The 17,839-nt window shown below is 38.0% G+C and overlaps 1 protein-coding gene across 1 annotated transcript; it reads right to left on the reverse strand.

The window, feature by feature from the left end:
- Positions 1–371: 371 nt before the first annotated feature.
- LOC136708520 (carbonic anhydrase 2-like) lies at positions 372–16,542 on the reverse strand. The gene is made up of 7 exons (XM_066683133.1): positions 16,367–16,542; positions 15,201–15,398; positions 8,106–8,224; positions 6,575–6,667; positions 6,383–6,445; positions 6,147–6,302; positions 372–3,691 (listed from the first exon to the last, which is right to left on the reverse strand). The coding sequence occupies exons 1-7, from the start codon at positions 16,398–16,400 to the stop codon at positions 3,572–3,574; spliced, it is 783 nt and encodes a 260-aa protein (XP_066539230.1). The 5' UTR covers positions 16,401–16,542; the 3' UTR covers positions 372–3,571.
- Between the last annotated feature and the right edge of the window lie 1,297 nt (positions 16,543–17,839).

Below are 17,839 nucleotides of genomic sequence, written 5' to 3' on the forward strand. Positions count from 1 at the left end.
TCTGGAGCCTACCAGGATTCACTGGGTGCAAGTCAGAAACACACCCAGGACAGGGCACTAGTACATCACAGGACATACTCACACATATGGACACTTCTGAATAACCAATCCACTTAAAAAATGACCGCGGGAAGAAACTAGTTACAGACAGTGAGCTGAGGCAGGGATTGAACCCAGAACCCTGGAGTTTTGTGACAGTGACATTACCTATTGCACCACAATGCTGCCCACCCCTTGATTAACCTATTTTAGTTAAATCACACATAAATAAGTAGTTATCTCAGCATATCTGAGCACAGTGTGAGATTATTACTCAGAACACAATTGTATCACCCTTTTCTTGCTAAACTGTGTTATGTGTCTTTTTTAATAAACACATGCTAAGTGATAGAGTTCCAGTACGAGTATTTAATTAGCAGCCTGCTAATTTGCATATACACACAAAAAACAACAACACAGAAACATAATCATATAATGTATTTAATTAAAATATACTCTTCCAAAATAGCAGATTAACAGAATCCTAAACAGCATTCATAAGCAATACAACCAACACATCTGATGAGTTCCATGTGCAAACCGCTAATCTTCACAAAAGCATTTAAGACATGAGTTTCTGGCCCCATGATTTTACATGACAAGCTGAGGCTAGCGGAAAACTCAGTGTAACATGAATGTTCATGGGGTGTTTTTGGTGTTGTTGGATGACTACTTCATTCAGAGGTCTAGAAACTGTGCAACAAAAGTAGGAGGCATGATTTAGGAGGCTTAGGAAGTAGGAGGCCAAGTCCTCCTTCCATCAAAACAGATTCAGAAACTAAAGAATAAAATAAAATAACTTATAATATATAACTAATATATATACTATATAATATATAACTAATATATATATATATATATATATATATATATTGCATAAGGGTCCACAGCCCTTGTCTGCAATGACTGCAATTCATTTTGAGCTCTACTGCAAAAATACATCTATCTTAGCATATGAAATCAATAAATTAATACACTTTCTCATTAGGCAATTATTGTAAGAATATTTCAAAAAACTTTTATCTAGTTTGTATTTTATTCACTTGGTGGATCATGTGACCTGTCTCAAGACAAGCCAATGGAGTATCACTTACATTTATTAAATTGTCTACAATTAGGTTGAGAAGTCTTAATCTCATAACTAGAATATTCAATATATTTATTTGATTAAAATTTTTTTATATACATATATAGTTTTTTATTATTGCAGTTTAGAGGCACACGCAATAAACCTGGGACTACTGCAAATCTCTCTAGACAGAATCCATTGTGCGTATAGCATGAGTGTGTGCTTATCTGTAAGCCTGAACGTACTGTACCATGTGTTTGTCTGTGTGTGTGTATGTCAGAGGGGATTTTAGGCCAGTGAGAGACAGAGATTATGGCCTAGTACCCATCACAGATGGCCAGACATTTCACTCGTGCCAGCATCGCTGGTGCTTAAAGCATTGGCTACCTATTCCTTATTACTCGTTTTTACACTTTTAATGCATCCCTGTGTGGAACTGTTAGCTTTTCCTTGGAATCCCTTGTATCTATATGTTAGAGTTTGTGTTTGTATATGAACTTGATCTGAGTCATGTGGGAATCGGCATCAGGGTGGCTAAGGGCAACGTTGGCACTGTATGCAAGATCACTAACATTTTAAGACTGCCCCATACACACACTCTATGTCCAAAAGTATCCAGACAGTTCTACTAATTATCAACTGATCAATAATGACAGCACCGCTTGCTGACAAAATGTGGTTAGCCCTTTGACAGACTGTGGCTGTGTGAACTACAGAATTGTAAAAATAGGGATGAGATAGATGATATAGCTAGTAATCAAGTTAGTCAAATTTTCTTTTCATTTATTGCTTAGCTATTATTGCTCTTGTTTGTAGTTTAGCTTAGCACTTTATACAGTAAGTTAGACTGCAAATTAGTTAGCTCTTTTTCCATTGATTACCTAGACTTTTTATTTCAGTTTTGTCATTTGGATTACAAGAGAGTTATAGACCACAATGTTATTTACAATGTTTTTTTCCTTTTGCATAGATAACTTACTGTTAATAAGTGATAGCCTTCATTCAGAAGTGTGCAACCTTCTGTTGGTTTACTTGAAAAAAAAAATGGTGAAGATATATGAGCTGTATATATATATGTAAAGATATATGAGGCCCCTCCATAAAAAGAAGAACCAGTATAATGTTATGCTTCAAAACAGCTGCACACCTACTGTACCGCACTGTAATGTACTGTCTAAATCTGCAGTTGATGCAAATCATGTCCTTTGTGAAGTGATAAATTGGACAGATTTCCTAATCCAACAATATCATTAGCTAACTTGAATCTGAATTAATTAATGGTTTCAGATAGCAACTAACTTTCGAATCCATGTACATGCACATATTATGTCCAAGTGTAAAGCACATTTTAGTGTAAACATTACTGTAACAGCAGAGGCTAAGCTGTGATCAGCAGGTTGAATGTACTAAATGTCTGTTGCACATAAATTTTCCAATTAGGAATGTCGTTAGAAGCATAATTTTACACAGTCTCTCTTTTACTTAAGTGTTCATTGGGATGGTTGCTTCAACCAGTTTATTCTGTTGTGACTGAGGTTTATGCATTACATTTTTTTAATTCAGATTTAGTCTGATTATTTAAAGTGCTATATCAGACATTTTAAACATTAATATAGCAGAAAAATTACTTTCTATATAAAGATATAGCAAAGTAAAGGCATCCTGAGCATAGAATGAAGCCAAACACATTTTGTGCATGTTGTTATCTTTGTTTTCATAGATGGTCTTGGCCCATGTGCGTGTCTGTCCCACCCTGTGGAAATGCTAATTTTAGTTTGCCCTCCCCAAGATACAAGACAGTGACGTATGCCACTGTGCAAATACTTCTCCACTGAAAAAAACCCACGTTCTTCAGCTAAAAAGACTTTGGCAACAATTATACCTGCTATGATGTGTTTGTATGTATTCAGCAGACACTCTCGCTGGGCACCATGCTAAAAACATGAATGGCAAAAAAGCAGTTACTGCTTAGTATGTCAACTCCTAATTTCACATGGCTGGACTCTAGGGAGATTTTGGTGCCTATCACCATTTATACTGGCTAGAAACTAGCTATTGCAGGGAAAAAAATCTTCATTGGCACACAAACCAATGACAAACTTGCTATTATGTTATAATGAAAAGAAGGAAATAGTGTTAGCCACAAAAATTCCAATGCAAGACCAGTACAAAACGGCATTTGTGGCCAAGATTATTCAACTCATTACTAATACTAATGATTTTTTAAAGAGATGGGGAAAAAATTCTGTATACTTTTGGACATATCATGCACAGGGAAGGGACAAGCATTACACTAGAATTATCAAGGGCACCTCAGGACCCACACAGCCTAGTACCCCTGCTGGGTGGGTGGTTACAAATTTGGAATCAAGCTGCAAACAAGTTAGGTGTGGAGGCACACTTGCCAACCGACTGTAATGGGAGGAAAGTTTGGGGGAGCAAGTTGAGGAATCCAATGGCAGCTCAGTTGAAAGAGGCGCGGACTTTGCGATTCTTAAGAGCCTGAGGTGGGCGGTAGTTATCCACCATGCAGCATTCTGTTTCCCCCTCACCAGAGAAAAGAAGGTTACGGAATTTCCCCATCTGTTTTTCGAGAGAGAGAGAGAGAGAGAGAGAGAGAGAGAGAGAGAGAGAGAGAGAGAGAGAAAGAAGAGAGAGAGAGAGAGAGAGAGAGAGAGAGAGAGAGAGAGAGAAAGAAGAGAGAGAGAGAGAGAGAGAGAGAGAGAGAGAGAGAGAGAGAGAGAATCTTTAGCACTTGCCTTTAGCACAGCATTTTCTATTGCTGTCTCTACAGAATGCTTAGGGCTTAATATAAGACAGAATTAATGCTACATACTGCTCTCTAAACTTTTAATAAAACTGATATTGCACATCACTCCAATTCATGCCTCTTGGACTGCTGATGATTCTTTATTGTGTAGCTAGAATGATATTTAGGCTAAAATGGAAAATGGAACCACCTTTATTAAAAACTCCTACTCATCATCTGCAGTGGTGCCAAAGTTCCTAGATTTCTAATTTAAAGACAAAATGTCTTTAAACATGCTTTTTTCTTGGAAAATGTAGAAGGAAGTCAGGTGACTAATGCTACCTCTGGAAGGTTTAATATCTTATTGTAGCCATATACCTGTAGTAATTATTTTCAAATTAGCATTACAATGGAGAGAATGGGTTACTCAGGCAACAGAAATTACATATTACATAATGAGCTAAAATCTAAAGTTAGTAAGTTCTAGTGAAAAATTAATACAATGTCTATGATATCCATTTTAAGAACCCCATCCCCCACCCAAATACACACACACACACACACACACACACATTAGTTTTATAACACATGAGTTAATTAACAAATACATGTTAATTGTATGAAAAATATAGCACATTTATTACACAAATTTCAATCTAGTGTGTTAATGTTAGTGCATACTCCACCTCAAATTTTATGGACTACTAAATGCTAACACAACATTACCAAATGGTTCAACACACTTGAAGAAGAATGCTAAATGCTCATCTCTATTATGACAACTAATAACTACCTGCTCTGGCTAGAAGCATGCTAATTAATGCGATCCTACCTACCCAGAGAGAACATGACAGTGACATTACTGAGGATCAAACACGCCATCTCCCAATGACAGGACTAAAACACACTATTTTTTAAACCCATGCTATGCTAAAGACACTTCAATAGATCAAAGAACTCTGACATTGTTTACTCTGAGTTTAATGGATTAAACCATTTTACACAGGTGAACTGTTTATACTTGAGTGTACCATGGATGTGGAGGTGTATATATTTAGACACACCAGTGCAAGTGCTTAACTGGCCTGCCTATTAACCAGGGCTGGGTTTATCATTTTAGAAAAAAAAAATCCCAAGTTGTAGTGTGAGCATCACACTGTGCCCCGAGATATGTCTCCCGTTGAAAATGTTTGATGCATCATGAAGGGGAGAATCAGACAATGGTGACAGCACACTGTTGAGCACCTGAAGACTTGCATCAGCAAAAATAGGCAAAAAATTCCACTTGCAAAACTGCAACAACTAGTATTCTCAATATGATTAAAATGATCCCAAATGATTAAAATGTGTAATTTTAAGAAATCGTGATGTAACAGTGGTAAACTTGCCTCTGTCCCTCTGTTTATATTTAAAAAATAAAAGTTGTTCAGTGACAACAATGGAAATATTTTCTTTCTAATTTTGTCAGTTAAGTAACATTCCTCAACAGATTCTTTGCTTTATTGCCCTTTACAAAAAAGAAAAAGTCCAAATTTTACCAATATTGGTGTTTGTAAATACAATATGTCTCGTCAATTGGAATTTATGTAGAGCACTCTGTTGAAGCCTCAGAAAGCCAGTGTATGTCAACATAGCATTTCTCTTGTTAGTGTTAACTTTCACATAGGCACAAGAGGTCCTGTGGTCATGGAGGACAAGGAGATGACCAGAAAAACTATGCAGGCTTATTTATACCTTTAACTGTTCTAACAGCTTAAATTTATCAGTGATCTCTCTGAGAGGTAAATTTAAGCCAACAAACCTACTGTGTATAAGTATATGCTGCAAAATCTACCCAGTAACTTAACATTACTATGCTAGGTGGCCTATATTTACACAACCACATTAACTCCGACTGTTGCAGAATAGGGATATATTCTGAAACAGGAATCCAGTTATAGCACTATAATTATAGCTCTGAATTTCAAAGCATTTTTCTGCCATAATTTCTTCAGTGTAAACACCATGTGAGCACATTCCTACGCTGGTGACATTGGTCAGCATGAATCAAAGCAGTGTATGGGACAAGAGTTCATCCCTCTATAAGTAGTAGGCTAAATAAACTGTTAAATGCCTAATTATAATTCAGATATACAGCAGGCAACCTATTATTTTGAATGGGGAGAGACCAAATGTTATGTATTAAACCTACATTCAACCTAATGTTTAATGATAAACCAATAAGCCTAATAAAACATCTATTGTTTTCTCTTTTTTTCCCTTTTCTGATGGTAATATAATGGACAGGACCTGGGTAGAGCTAACGCTGATAGACTGCTTGCAGACGATCCATGTGACACTCTCCAGCAGAGGTGGTGTGGTCAATGAGCCATCATATGTCCAATAGTCCAAAGAGCTGGGCAGCAGTGTTGTGGGGTCAAATCCTATAAATGAGGTCTGTGTTTCCTGTGAGAAAGCCAATAATGGGCAATTAACAGATCAATCTTAACCTATAAATATACAAATAAAAGTCTCAAAGAACCTGCCTTTCTCTTAATGCTGTCCAGTGCATCAACAACCTTCTGAAGATGGGGATTTTCATCACCAATCTGATGCATATAAAATATAGTGACGTAAACATTAATGTCATGATAATGATGATGTTGATGGTGCAACTACCATCACATACAAATACACAAGCTCTCATAAAACAAACAAAAAAATAAAGCTACACCAACCTCCAAAAAGACACCAATGACAGCAAGACCATCAGACTTATCGACAGCTTCTCCAAAGCAGGGATATTTAGTATTCCAGTGCACTAGATGAAGCTACAGAGAAAAAAAAAACACAAAAGAATTCTCACATTTCTGTCTTTTACTGCTCTAAATCTCCAAGAGTATCTGGACACTTCTTCTATTTAATTTAATCAAATACTAAAATAAAACCAGTTTTGTTACACAAACAGCTTGTGTAAATTCTGTAAAAAACTGCCTATAGAGAAGGATATTTTGTAAGACCTACACATGTGCCTTTTAGTTTAATATGTTCACTAATAATGATAACGATATTTAAATGTGGTACATGAAAGACACTGCTTGACTGAATTTGTCTTTTGTCAGATTTTTGTTCATTCATTATCTGTAACCGCTTATCCAATTCAGGGTCGCGGTGGGTCCAGAGCCTACCTGGAATCATTGGGCGCAAGGCGGGAATACACCCTGGAGGGGGCACCAGTCCTTCACAGAGCAACACAGACACACTCACACATTCACTCACACACTCACACCTACGGACACTTTTGAGTCGCCAATTAATTATATTGTTCTCAAACTTTTATAGGAACACTGGATAATACATTTACTTGTGATGCTCTACAGACCTGTAACAGAGAGGATAGAGCTTCTGTAGTTCCTGTTCTGGGTTCAGCACTGCAGAAACTGCACTATGTAACTGTTGGAGGAAGATAGGAAACCACCCCTATCTCCCCCTCTCTCCCTCTTGATTTCACTACAGTGCTGTATATATTAATGCCAACCATAGGGGGAGTTTGGAGAAAAAATATGAAATCTTACCTAGTGTTCTTTTAATATGTAAAATGAGGTAGTGTGAATAAAAAGTGAAACACAAAACTGTTGAAATATAAGTAATAATAGGCCTAACAATGTGTAATAACCTTTTTAAAACCACTTCAATTTTCTAATGAGCTTTCCTGCCTTACATGTGACCAAACATATTGCACCAGATTTCTACAGTCTCATTTGTCACCTTCCAGCAATGGGGTTGTGTTTGTTATAACATGGAGAAATTGTTAGATTTCTCTTTTCACTTTACTTTTCACTTTAGAACACTTCAGATTGCACTGGTTGCTGATACAGGCAAGTTTGTCAAATCTAAAAAAAAGACAAAATTGCAAGTATACATGAGCTAGAGGTCACCTTCACAATGCCAAGAGTCTGCTTGAGGTGTTTAAATCCTCACAGAAAAGGGCTGATTAGCAGTTTCCAATTTCCATTCTCTGGACTGATGAGAATATCAGTATCTTTGGGATGAGTAGGAATGGTGTTTGCAATCTGGAAAAAATCATCCAACATCATGGCTTGACCTAATTGATGTTCAAATTCTCTAGCCACTACATCTACTCTATAGTGTTCCCAGAAGATTAGAGATTGTTATTACAGCCAAGGGAGGGCAACCTCCCTCCCTCCTGTATTATTACCCTTGATCAATGAAGAAACGTTGCAAAGTGTTAATGCAGAAAGTGTATACCTCAGCTGGGTATGTTTTGCCATCAACAGTGTGCTCCGAGCCTTTGTCATCGCTGGATCCCCAGTGGAAGTGGAACTGCTTTAGCCTGTAGGTGCCAGAAATAGGACCTCCTGTCAGACCTGATGGGAAAAGGGAATGCCAGGAAACATGATTAGCTCTGTGCAAAAAATGTCTCTAACCACATGTTCTACCATTTGGACAGAGTTGTGTTATGTGTAGCACAGTGGGTAACACCACATCCCTCCATATGTCAGAGGTAGGGTTTAATTCCATGCTCAGATGAGCTCACCATTGTTACGCTAATAAGAATCCTTGGGCAAGACTCCTAACACTGCTTTTGCCTTTCTCTATAACATGATAAAATTGTAAAGAGTGTCTGCCAAATGTTGCAGATGTACGTCCTCAAGTGTCTTAAGATGTCTGGCCTATCAAAGCTTGGTCTAGCAATGTGACAAAAATCTACCTCATGTTCTAGGGAATGGAGATACACCCACACACATATATATGCACACACAAATGTATAAAGACGCAGTCGTATGTCTATCCGGACAATATACTGCCCAATCCTGTTTAGCCATTCTGACTAAACATTGCATAAGAGCTTTAATTAGGAATTTACAGCCTAATCCTTAATCATGCTATTCCCATCCCTGCTTGATTAAAATTAGGTTTGCAACAAAACAGGTCAACTCCAGCACTGAGCAGATTAGATAAGTCTCTGCAGTATGTGTGTATGTGTGTGTGTCTGCTGGTGTGGGTGTGGGGAAGCGCAGTTCCTTCTGTGAGCAGATGACAGCTTTTTACTCTACAAAAAAATGTGCTGTTGTACCTCACACTCTGAGGTGTGCGAATCCTCAGTCTGCTCAGGTTTTTTTTTTTAAATCCCTTCCACTGCAGTATTTGGAGACTGCCGCATTGCATTGCATTGCAAAGTTTAATGGTTAACTAAGATGAGTCAAAAGTTCACCAAAATGTTGCTCTGCTGGTCAGAATATAAAAAGGTGACCCAAGAAAAAATACTCATACCAGCATGATCCTTTTTATTTGTGGTCATTGTTTCCATTGAGCATTGTGGAACAACAGGTCATATGGGAATTTTTTTTATTTATTCCAGGCTTATTTCATTCTGATGAAATAGCAAGTACTGTAAAGGAGGGGTATATTTTCAAGTTGAATTCTTCTGATTGACCGTTTATTCGTTTAAAGGCAGTATTATTGATTCTGGAGAACTGATGTTCTTGCAGAAAATAAACTCTCACTTGTGTTTGTTTTTGTTCATAAGCTCTGCATCTTTTGAAGTGAAAAGGTATTACTTGAGTAGGAAACTGACTGTAGTTTGTACATGGCTGACCTTTATCTTGTCTGTAAGTTTGTAAGTTTGAATTACCACAGAAACTCATTTGTAACTCAAGTTATTTACTCTTGTAGCATTTTTTCATGCAGCTAATGGTCTCCCAAATCTCCCAAAACAGCAAAAATTGTCTATAGGTGTGATTGTGTGAGTGAATGTGTGTGTGTGTCACCCTGTGAAGGACTGGCACCCTCCAGGGTGTGTTCCTGCCTTGCGCCCATTGATTCCAGGTAGGCTCTGGACCCACAGCGACCCTGAACTGGAGCAGTTACAGTGAATGAATAAATGAATGAATGAAACTCTCACTGGGAAAGGGCCTCACATCTCTGTGCATGGAGAGGAAGTAGCCACTGTACCAATCACATGAATGTAATCTCTGTAAAATACATTCTTGGTAATATCTTGCACCCAACATAGAATGCCGACAAATAAAGGGAAATCACATGTTAGCTGTGTTGCTTACAATGAAGAGGCTGCTTCATGACACATGCTGAATACATGCAAATCTGTCTTTAGCCATTCATGTCTATATTTGGCCAATATAATTTACTCCACATTTTGGTATGAAATACAAACTGAGGTGTTTCGTGAGCTTTTTTCCTTTCCATGTCATTTTTTCAGCAAGTAACAGTCATGTGTCCTTTCAGAATCAATCCATTATGTACTGTCAAATCACCCCTGTGCCTGTTGTAAAGCTAAATATTTTCTGGTACTAGATTAGAAAAGATCTGGTCATAAGAATAGAAAACGCTTTTGCTGTGTCTCCTTGTTCAGCTACTTACGTATGAGAGCAGGAACATCATGCAAAGCAATGCAAAGTACAAATATGACTCAATGTAAGTTATGTCTTTTGTGTCAGACGAGTAACCCTTAACAAGGAAAGAGAGATTTACTGTGCCGGTATTGTGTTTTATCCTGTAATCAGATGAGTGTAAGATCATACTAATCTTCAGTCTCTAGAGTATAACATGGTAGCCTTTTCTAAATCGAACATACAGATAAGAGGTTATCAAACCGCAAACCTGGCTTAGAACAACAATGGTCAGTTTGCATCATTTACATTTCCCATAAATAAGTTCTAAATTATTCCACTGCCCACACACATCCAAGGGCTTCTCATTTGATTTGTTGATTCCATTTTTCTGTGGAAGCCTGTGAACAGCCAGCATATGCAAATTGTTTTTCCAAGTCTCTGTGACAAAACAGCCATAAAACCTACATGGTTAGCATTGCTTAAACCCACAGTTAGTCCATCTGTCTTAAAGAAGGCAAGGCGTGTTCAACTCAGTGCACTTTTCGTTTTACTGAAAGTATTTTTCATACACTCTCAGAAAAAAAAGTATTGCACATTATTGCACATCAGTGGTTTTAAAGTCCAGTTTCTCTTCTCTTGAATATTTGTAACTTTTCATTATAAAACTCTGAAGTGAAATGTAGTGTATGAAATCAAGATCATTTTAAAATCTACAATTAATCTAGAATAAGGTACAATTACATTTCCTAACTTAAGGTACAAAAATTTACCCTTGGGTGTACCACCACAGGGATAGCAAAAGATACCACCACAGTGACCGTTTTTCTGGCTTTTGGTGTCAGCTGATATGCTTGTGAAATTTGAAATGAACTTCGTCAGAAAACCACACATTCCTAAGAATTACAGATGCTATAGAGCATTCTCATGTCATGGTGCTTTGCAAATGGCTTTGCTCTATGTTTTTTATTACAGTATGTAGTATATCAATCTGTCATTTGTCCTTTTTTACTGTTAAACCTCAATGTTGGAATTGCTGGAAAACTTTTGGCATCCTCTATTCCAACTCAGTTTTGCTTTCTGCATGACCACATCATCTATGTACCGGACTACACCTGGCATTCCACATAATATTACATCTACTGCCTTCTGATATGCTTCTGAAGCACAAAGGAAAGGTATCAGTATCAACAGCACCTTCTCTGTGTCGGGAAAGTGATGATTAAGGAGCTACTTCCAATTGGCCAAAATCATTTAACAAACACTTTTGAAGATTATTTGCTTGTAATACAATGCAAGAGATGTTACAGTGTTTTTGTCAAACCACAGCATCTTATATATTTGTAATGTTACTTTGGGGTTAGCAAAATGTTAGAAACCCATTCTGATCCTTCATTCACTACCTCAATGATTTCATCTCCCAATATTTTATAAGTTTAAGTTTCTATATCAAGTTTCTCAAAACTTAAAGGAACAGTATGTTATACCTGTACCTTAAAATAAAAGCTGCAAAATGATGTTTCACTGATGTATGAGCCCTGTCAATGCTACTCTGGGCTCAGCACTGCAGACATTGCACTATGTAACTTTTGGAGAAGTGTAAAAACCCCTCCTACCTTTTCCCTCCCCCATGATTTTAGTACAGTAATGTAAACTTTAATTACATTCTGCAACCGTAGGAGGAGACCCAGGAGCAAAAAGTACAAACTGTACACAAACCAATCACTGTACTGACCTACTGCTTTTACATTGTCTCCAGAATTCAGTAATTATACATCAATGCATATATTACACAATATATATTACACAATATTACACAAATCAATGCAATTTAGAAATTTCATTTGATCACATAAATCTCATTTTGTCTCATTTCTTTACCACAATAGACACTCCTCAAAGTAACCAATGTACTGAAAGTGTTCTTCTTGGACATAGGGGTAGAATTCTGTTCTTTTTTTTTTTCTTCAAATTTGTTCAAATTTTCTCCAGTGAAATCTTACCCTTTTCGAGGGCCATTTTCAGTGTTTGTACATTGACTTTGATCATGATCATCAATAGAACAGACTAATAGACTAAAAGACTAATAGAGAATAGGCTAGTTACTTAGTCTTTAATAACTCAGTCTCATTGTTTTCTCACTAATTCTGACTAAACTTTGTACCTTCTTTGTGCTTTTCTTTTCTTCTACACGTGTAATGTCCGGTTTTCTTGCAAAACTGTGACATTTTTGTTTCACATTCATGTTAAGTATGTAGCAATTCTACATGCTTGGTTATACCACTGTACTCTTGTAAATCTACTATGTTCAACTGTGAGCTTTGGCTCACAGTTTGTCTCTACAAAAGTGCATGAGTTGGTGTGTTCTCTTTGTAAATTTAGGCATCTGAATGTCATTTCAGTACCACATTCTCTCAAGGTGTGATCAACCAAAACATTATGACCACCTCCTTGTTTCTGGACTCTCGGTTCATTCTCTCAGCTTCACTGACCAGACATGAGACTTTGTAGTTCTACAGTCTCTGCTTTGCATGCTTTGTTTGCCCCCTTTCACCATGTTCTTTAGTGATCAGGAACCCCACCCAGAGCAGGTATGATTTTGGTGGTGGATCATTCTCAGTGTGGTCATGCATCAGTTTGTGCATTAAGAGAGATCACTGTTTGTGCATAAGTACTTTTCTCTCCTCCATTCACAGCTTGTGTTCCGCGCACAAATCCCAAGCATTGAGGTTCAATGGTGTGAGTCAGGAGAGCTGTGCGTTATATGTACCTCTGGCAACTGGATGCAGTGTGGCTTGAGCAGTCTTGATTCTAATAACCCGGCACAACACATACTAGTCAGTTCCATTTATGCAGGTAAAAGCTAAGCTTAATATCCTCTCAGCTCTCAATAAACTAGTGATCCCATCTTCATCAACATTAATGTAGTGCTGTTAGACACATAAGTAGTCTGTTTTGTTTCTTTTACTTGATATATTAAGAGCTTGTTTGGACTCTTAGCTTGTACACTGTTCTGTCTAGGTCCACTCCTAGTGAATTGCTGGACCTCTACTCACTGAAAATTAAAAATCAATATATTTTAAAGAAATTGATCAAAGGCATTATGACATACATGACACATATCACAGTTTAACACAAAGGCCCACAGTACCTGGTCTTCCACAATACCTGAATTACACACACACACACATAAAGATTAATTATGCATACATATTCTAGGACACCTTATATAAGAGCTAAAGTATAACTCACAGCCATTGCTTGTATATACTGCATCACTGTACAGTCTCCAGCTGCACAGAAATAAACACAAATATAATATTAATTTAAAGGCACACTCCAGTGAAAATTAAAAAGTGAATAATGGACACACCTGTGAAATTTTCCATTTAAAGACTAGAAAATAAAACATCTTCAAAGGATTTATCTTGAAGGTGGATAATCAAGAGGGATTTTTTTTAAGTAGGCTGAAATGTGTTTTCCCCCCCTAGTTGTATCCCACTAACACAGAGAAATACTGAATAATAAAACTGTTAAATCATTTCAGTAGCTAGGCCAGTTAGTAATTATAGGTAATTATCAGGGAAACTGCAGTAGACTAAAGCTCTGTAACACACATTTCATAACTACATTTGGATTGTAATGATAATGTTCATTGCAATAATTCTGCAGACAATTGTTTTAGACAATGATAATGTGCAATTATTTGTCATTGTACAATGTACAACGAAATGTCTCTTCCGCATTTAACCCATCTGTGGCAGTAAGCACACACACACACACACACAGCAGTTGTGGGTTCAGTGCCTTGCTGGCAACCTTCCCGTACCAAGCTCAGTCATCTAACCATTAGGCCACAGCTGCCCACAGCAGTAAACCACCCAAGTACATTGGAAAAATGCAGACTTAAACAAAATTTAAACAAAAGTTGTCATTCTTTCAGTGTAAAATGCATTGTAAGGTGAAAATAGTTGCCCAATATATTAATCTAACAATTACTATTTTACCACTAACATTTTACACATCACTGCTGGAGAAAAACATCGTAACTTTCAACTGAAGTCAATGTAAAAAGATTTTATTCTGAGCATTTCCATTGGTTAATTCATCATGATGGATTCATTATGAAGAACACTGAACGGAGGTGAAAAGGGGTGTATGGAATCAACACAATTTTAAAATCTACAATTATTATAGAATAGAGTACAATTATATTCCCTTATTGGAGTTTCTGAATATATATACACCACAGTGACAGCAAAATGTACCACCACAGTGACAGTTTTCCTGAGTGTGTAGGTTTCTCAACAGTTTTATTTATTGCCATTTACACCCACTTAGGTCTTTTGCAATCACGTGATGCTACAAGGTAGGGAGGGTTTTCTCTAAGACATCTGTAACTCAGCATGCTTTCCAGAGAACACTAAATGCCCACGGGGAGAGGGAGGGTCAAATCACCTCCCTTTGGCTATTGCCCACAGAGATATGATGTCACTTACATCTCCAAAACTGAATTATGTGGAGATTTTGAAAAACCAAAAAAACAGTGGAATTCAGTACTTTGTTTACAGATTCACAGATTTGAATAAAGACCTTGTGGACTAATTCTACACTAGATCCAAATGAAACTGTAGGCTTTCATATGTGATTATTCACATTAAAAGTGTTCATTTAAAAGGGCCACCTATTCTTTTCACCAAATATTTTTCTTCACACTATGACACCTAGGGCTCTGGATCTAGCAGAGTACTAAACCTATTTTAATAATGTGTGGGATTCATTCTGTGCAACATAGACTGGTTCATTCCACCAGTCTAAGCAATTTAATTTTTCATCTGTGGCAGTTACCCTTTATAGTCAGTTTTAATAATAATGAATATTTATGTAGAAAACCACTTAAATATTGCTTATTACATTAAGGTTGTAAAAAAAACACTTATTGCTCCTTTACCATTAAAGCTAGTGCTACAATTTGGTAAAATGTTACACTCACTAGAGCTGTCTGCATCATCAGCAAAGGTCACTTGCACGGAATGGCCATTGTTGAGGATATCCAGTGAGGTGGAAGGGTCATAGCTGGGGGCAAGGGCCACCAAATCAGGGTCATATTCCACCTCCCCTGTCACAATGTCTATGGGGGACTGGCGGGGACCGGCAGCCACTGGGAAGTTCTCCACCCATGTGTCAGGTCCTACAAAGAAGAGAGTGAACACAATTTGAGAAGGTCTTTGAGTCGATGATACAAACACAAACCTTGGTGCAAAAGTAGTCAATAACATTATAGAACAGCATCCCTTTACCATCCAATGTTCCTGTTTATATGAGATCGGTAGATTATACAATGCAACCAAACCTTTGTGGATTTTGAACTCTATTTTTACATTTGGGTGAGGATCTGATTACATTCGCCCATGAGAAAATTCATGAAATCAGGTGCTGATGTTGGATGAGTAGTTCTGAATCAGAAACACCACTCCAGCTCATCCACAATGTACCAGACAGTGCTCATCACTTCCCACTTCCCAAGCACCCAATGCTGGGACTGATTAATAACCTTCTGGTAGACACTAGACATTGAGCATCGTGTCCTCAGTGGGATTATTGAAACATAAGTTGCCAGTTAGAGATGTCTGAATCATTTTGGAAATATAGTGTAGTTTGTGGGACACTTCGTACCTAAGGACCACAAATAAATAAATAAATAAATACATTTTTTAAATAATTACAACCTCGTTGGAAGAAAATGGCAAGTAAAATTTGGACCATTTCTAGGTTTCTGTTGGCATATCGTAAAACGGGGAGAAGATACTGGCATATTTTTAGATTCTGTCAAAAATGAAAAACTATAAAAATGAACGAAGTGCAAGAATAGGTGGAGGTGAAAGGAACAAATGGAAGGGAATACATGCGTAAAAATGATTACCTGAACTGAACTGACCTGAAAGAACTGAACTGAACTGAACTGAATTGGACTGAAATGAATCGGTCAGAAACGCGAAGGTCACAGACTGGCCGTTGACGTTTATATACCCAGTTCAAATCACTTTTCTGCCAAATGAACGAGCGCGAGGACAGTATGTACAGGTTCATTCATGCAAGCCAAGATAGATACCGTACGCAAGCTCGCGCTATAATGCAAAAGACACCGCTTAATCTCACCGTTGTCCGCCGCGTATCCCCATCCGTGAGACATTGTAACAGTGCTCGAGCTGCAGTGCGCTGAAGAGAAGCCTGTGCGTGCGCGCGTGTGTGAAGGAGCCCCGCATCACAAACACACTTGCGCGCGGGTTTATATACGAACCTTGTAAGGTTTGACCATATGATCACACACACATGGGAGGGCGAGCAAGCGCAATCGATCCATGCCTCTCTCTCTCTCTCTCTCTCTCTCTCTCTCTCTCTCTCTCTCTCTGTCTCTCTCTGGAGGGATGTCAGTATCTTCCTTCTTCCTTCTGCCGGTTTATTACAGTATTCTGACTGACACCCATAAGCCCCTGAAAACTAATATCTGAAATAAGAATGACTACAATACAAGACTCCTACACAGTGAAGTGGCAAACATGCTGTAATGCTTTAGTAATGAATAACACAGTGCCTAAAAAAAGTGATTATGAAGAGAAGAGGTGCACTGCTGCCATATGGTGGTGGAAGAGGAGTTGCAGTTTTAAAGATGCAATCAATGCTTTTTCGCTTTATAATCAGCTTAAAAGGAACCTAGACGATTCTGGGGGGCTACTGTTTGTTTTACTGCATCTTTTAAGGTGGAGCGGTATGATTTGAGTATGAAACGGGGCTGTAGCCTGTACTTTTTCTGTACTTTTTCTTTCACTGTTTGGTTTACCAACAAGCTGTTTAACTGTGTAGCACATTCATCATATAAACATAGCACAAAAAGTAAGGACATTTGTATTTGATAAATTATTTATTTGGGGTAACAATGCTTCTTGGCAATAAATCTTATATCGTTGGAAAGCCTGTTCATTTTCCTTTTAAATGGTGCCACATTTGTAAGGAACATGCATTTGTGGGACAAACATTAGAGCAGAGTATGTGGGTTTGCGACCATGAAAAATTTGCCAAATCCTCTCTGCCAATGCCAAACCGCTTATGTTGTGTGATGGTGTGGGGTGGCATCTCCCTCACTGGAACAATGAGGCTTGTCATCATTGGAGGCAATCTCAATGCAGAGAGATAGAGACAAAATTCTGCTACTAGTGGCAATCCCATATCTGCACAGTCTGGGGCCGATCTCTATCCTGCAAAATAACAACACTCGCCCCCACAGAGCGGGGTTTATCAGAGATTACCTCCAGAATTTGGGAGTAGAGAGGATGGAATGGCCTGCCAGCAGTCCTGACCTCATCCCTATCGAACACTTGTGGGATCAGCTTGGACGTGCTGTTTGTGCCAGAGTGACCAACCCAACCACGATGGCTGACATGAGATGGATGCTGGTTGAAGAATTGGATGCCATCCCACAGCAGTGTGTGACCAGCATGAGGAGGAGGTGCCAGGCTGTTGTGGCTGTGTATGGTTCTTCCACACACTACTGAGTCTCCTGTTTGTTAAATTAATATATTGTTAAATTGCCAATACGTCTTGTTTCTTCAAACTTCAATCACCCAGTCACCA

This window comes from Hoplias malabaricus, chromosome 10, assembly GCF_029633855.1.
Source record: "Hoplias malabaricus isolate fHopMal1 chromosome 10, fHopMal1.hap1, whole genome shotgun sequence".
Classification (NCBI taxonomy): Eukaryota; Metazoa; Chordata; class Actinopteri; order Characiformes; family Erythrinidae; genus Hoplias; species Hoplias malabaricus.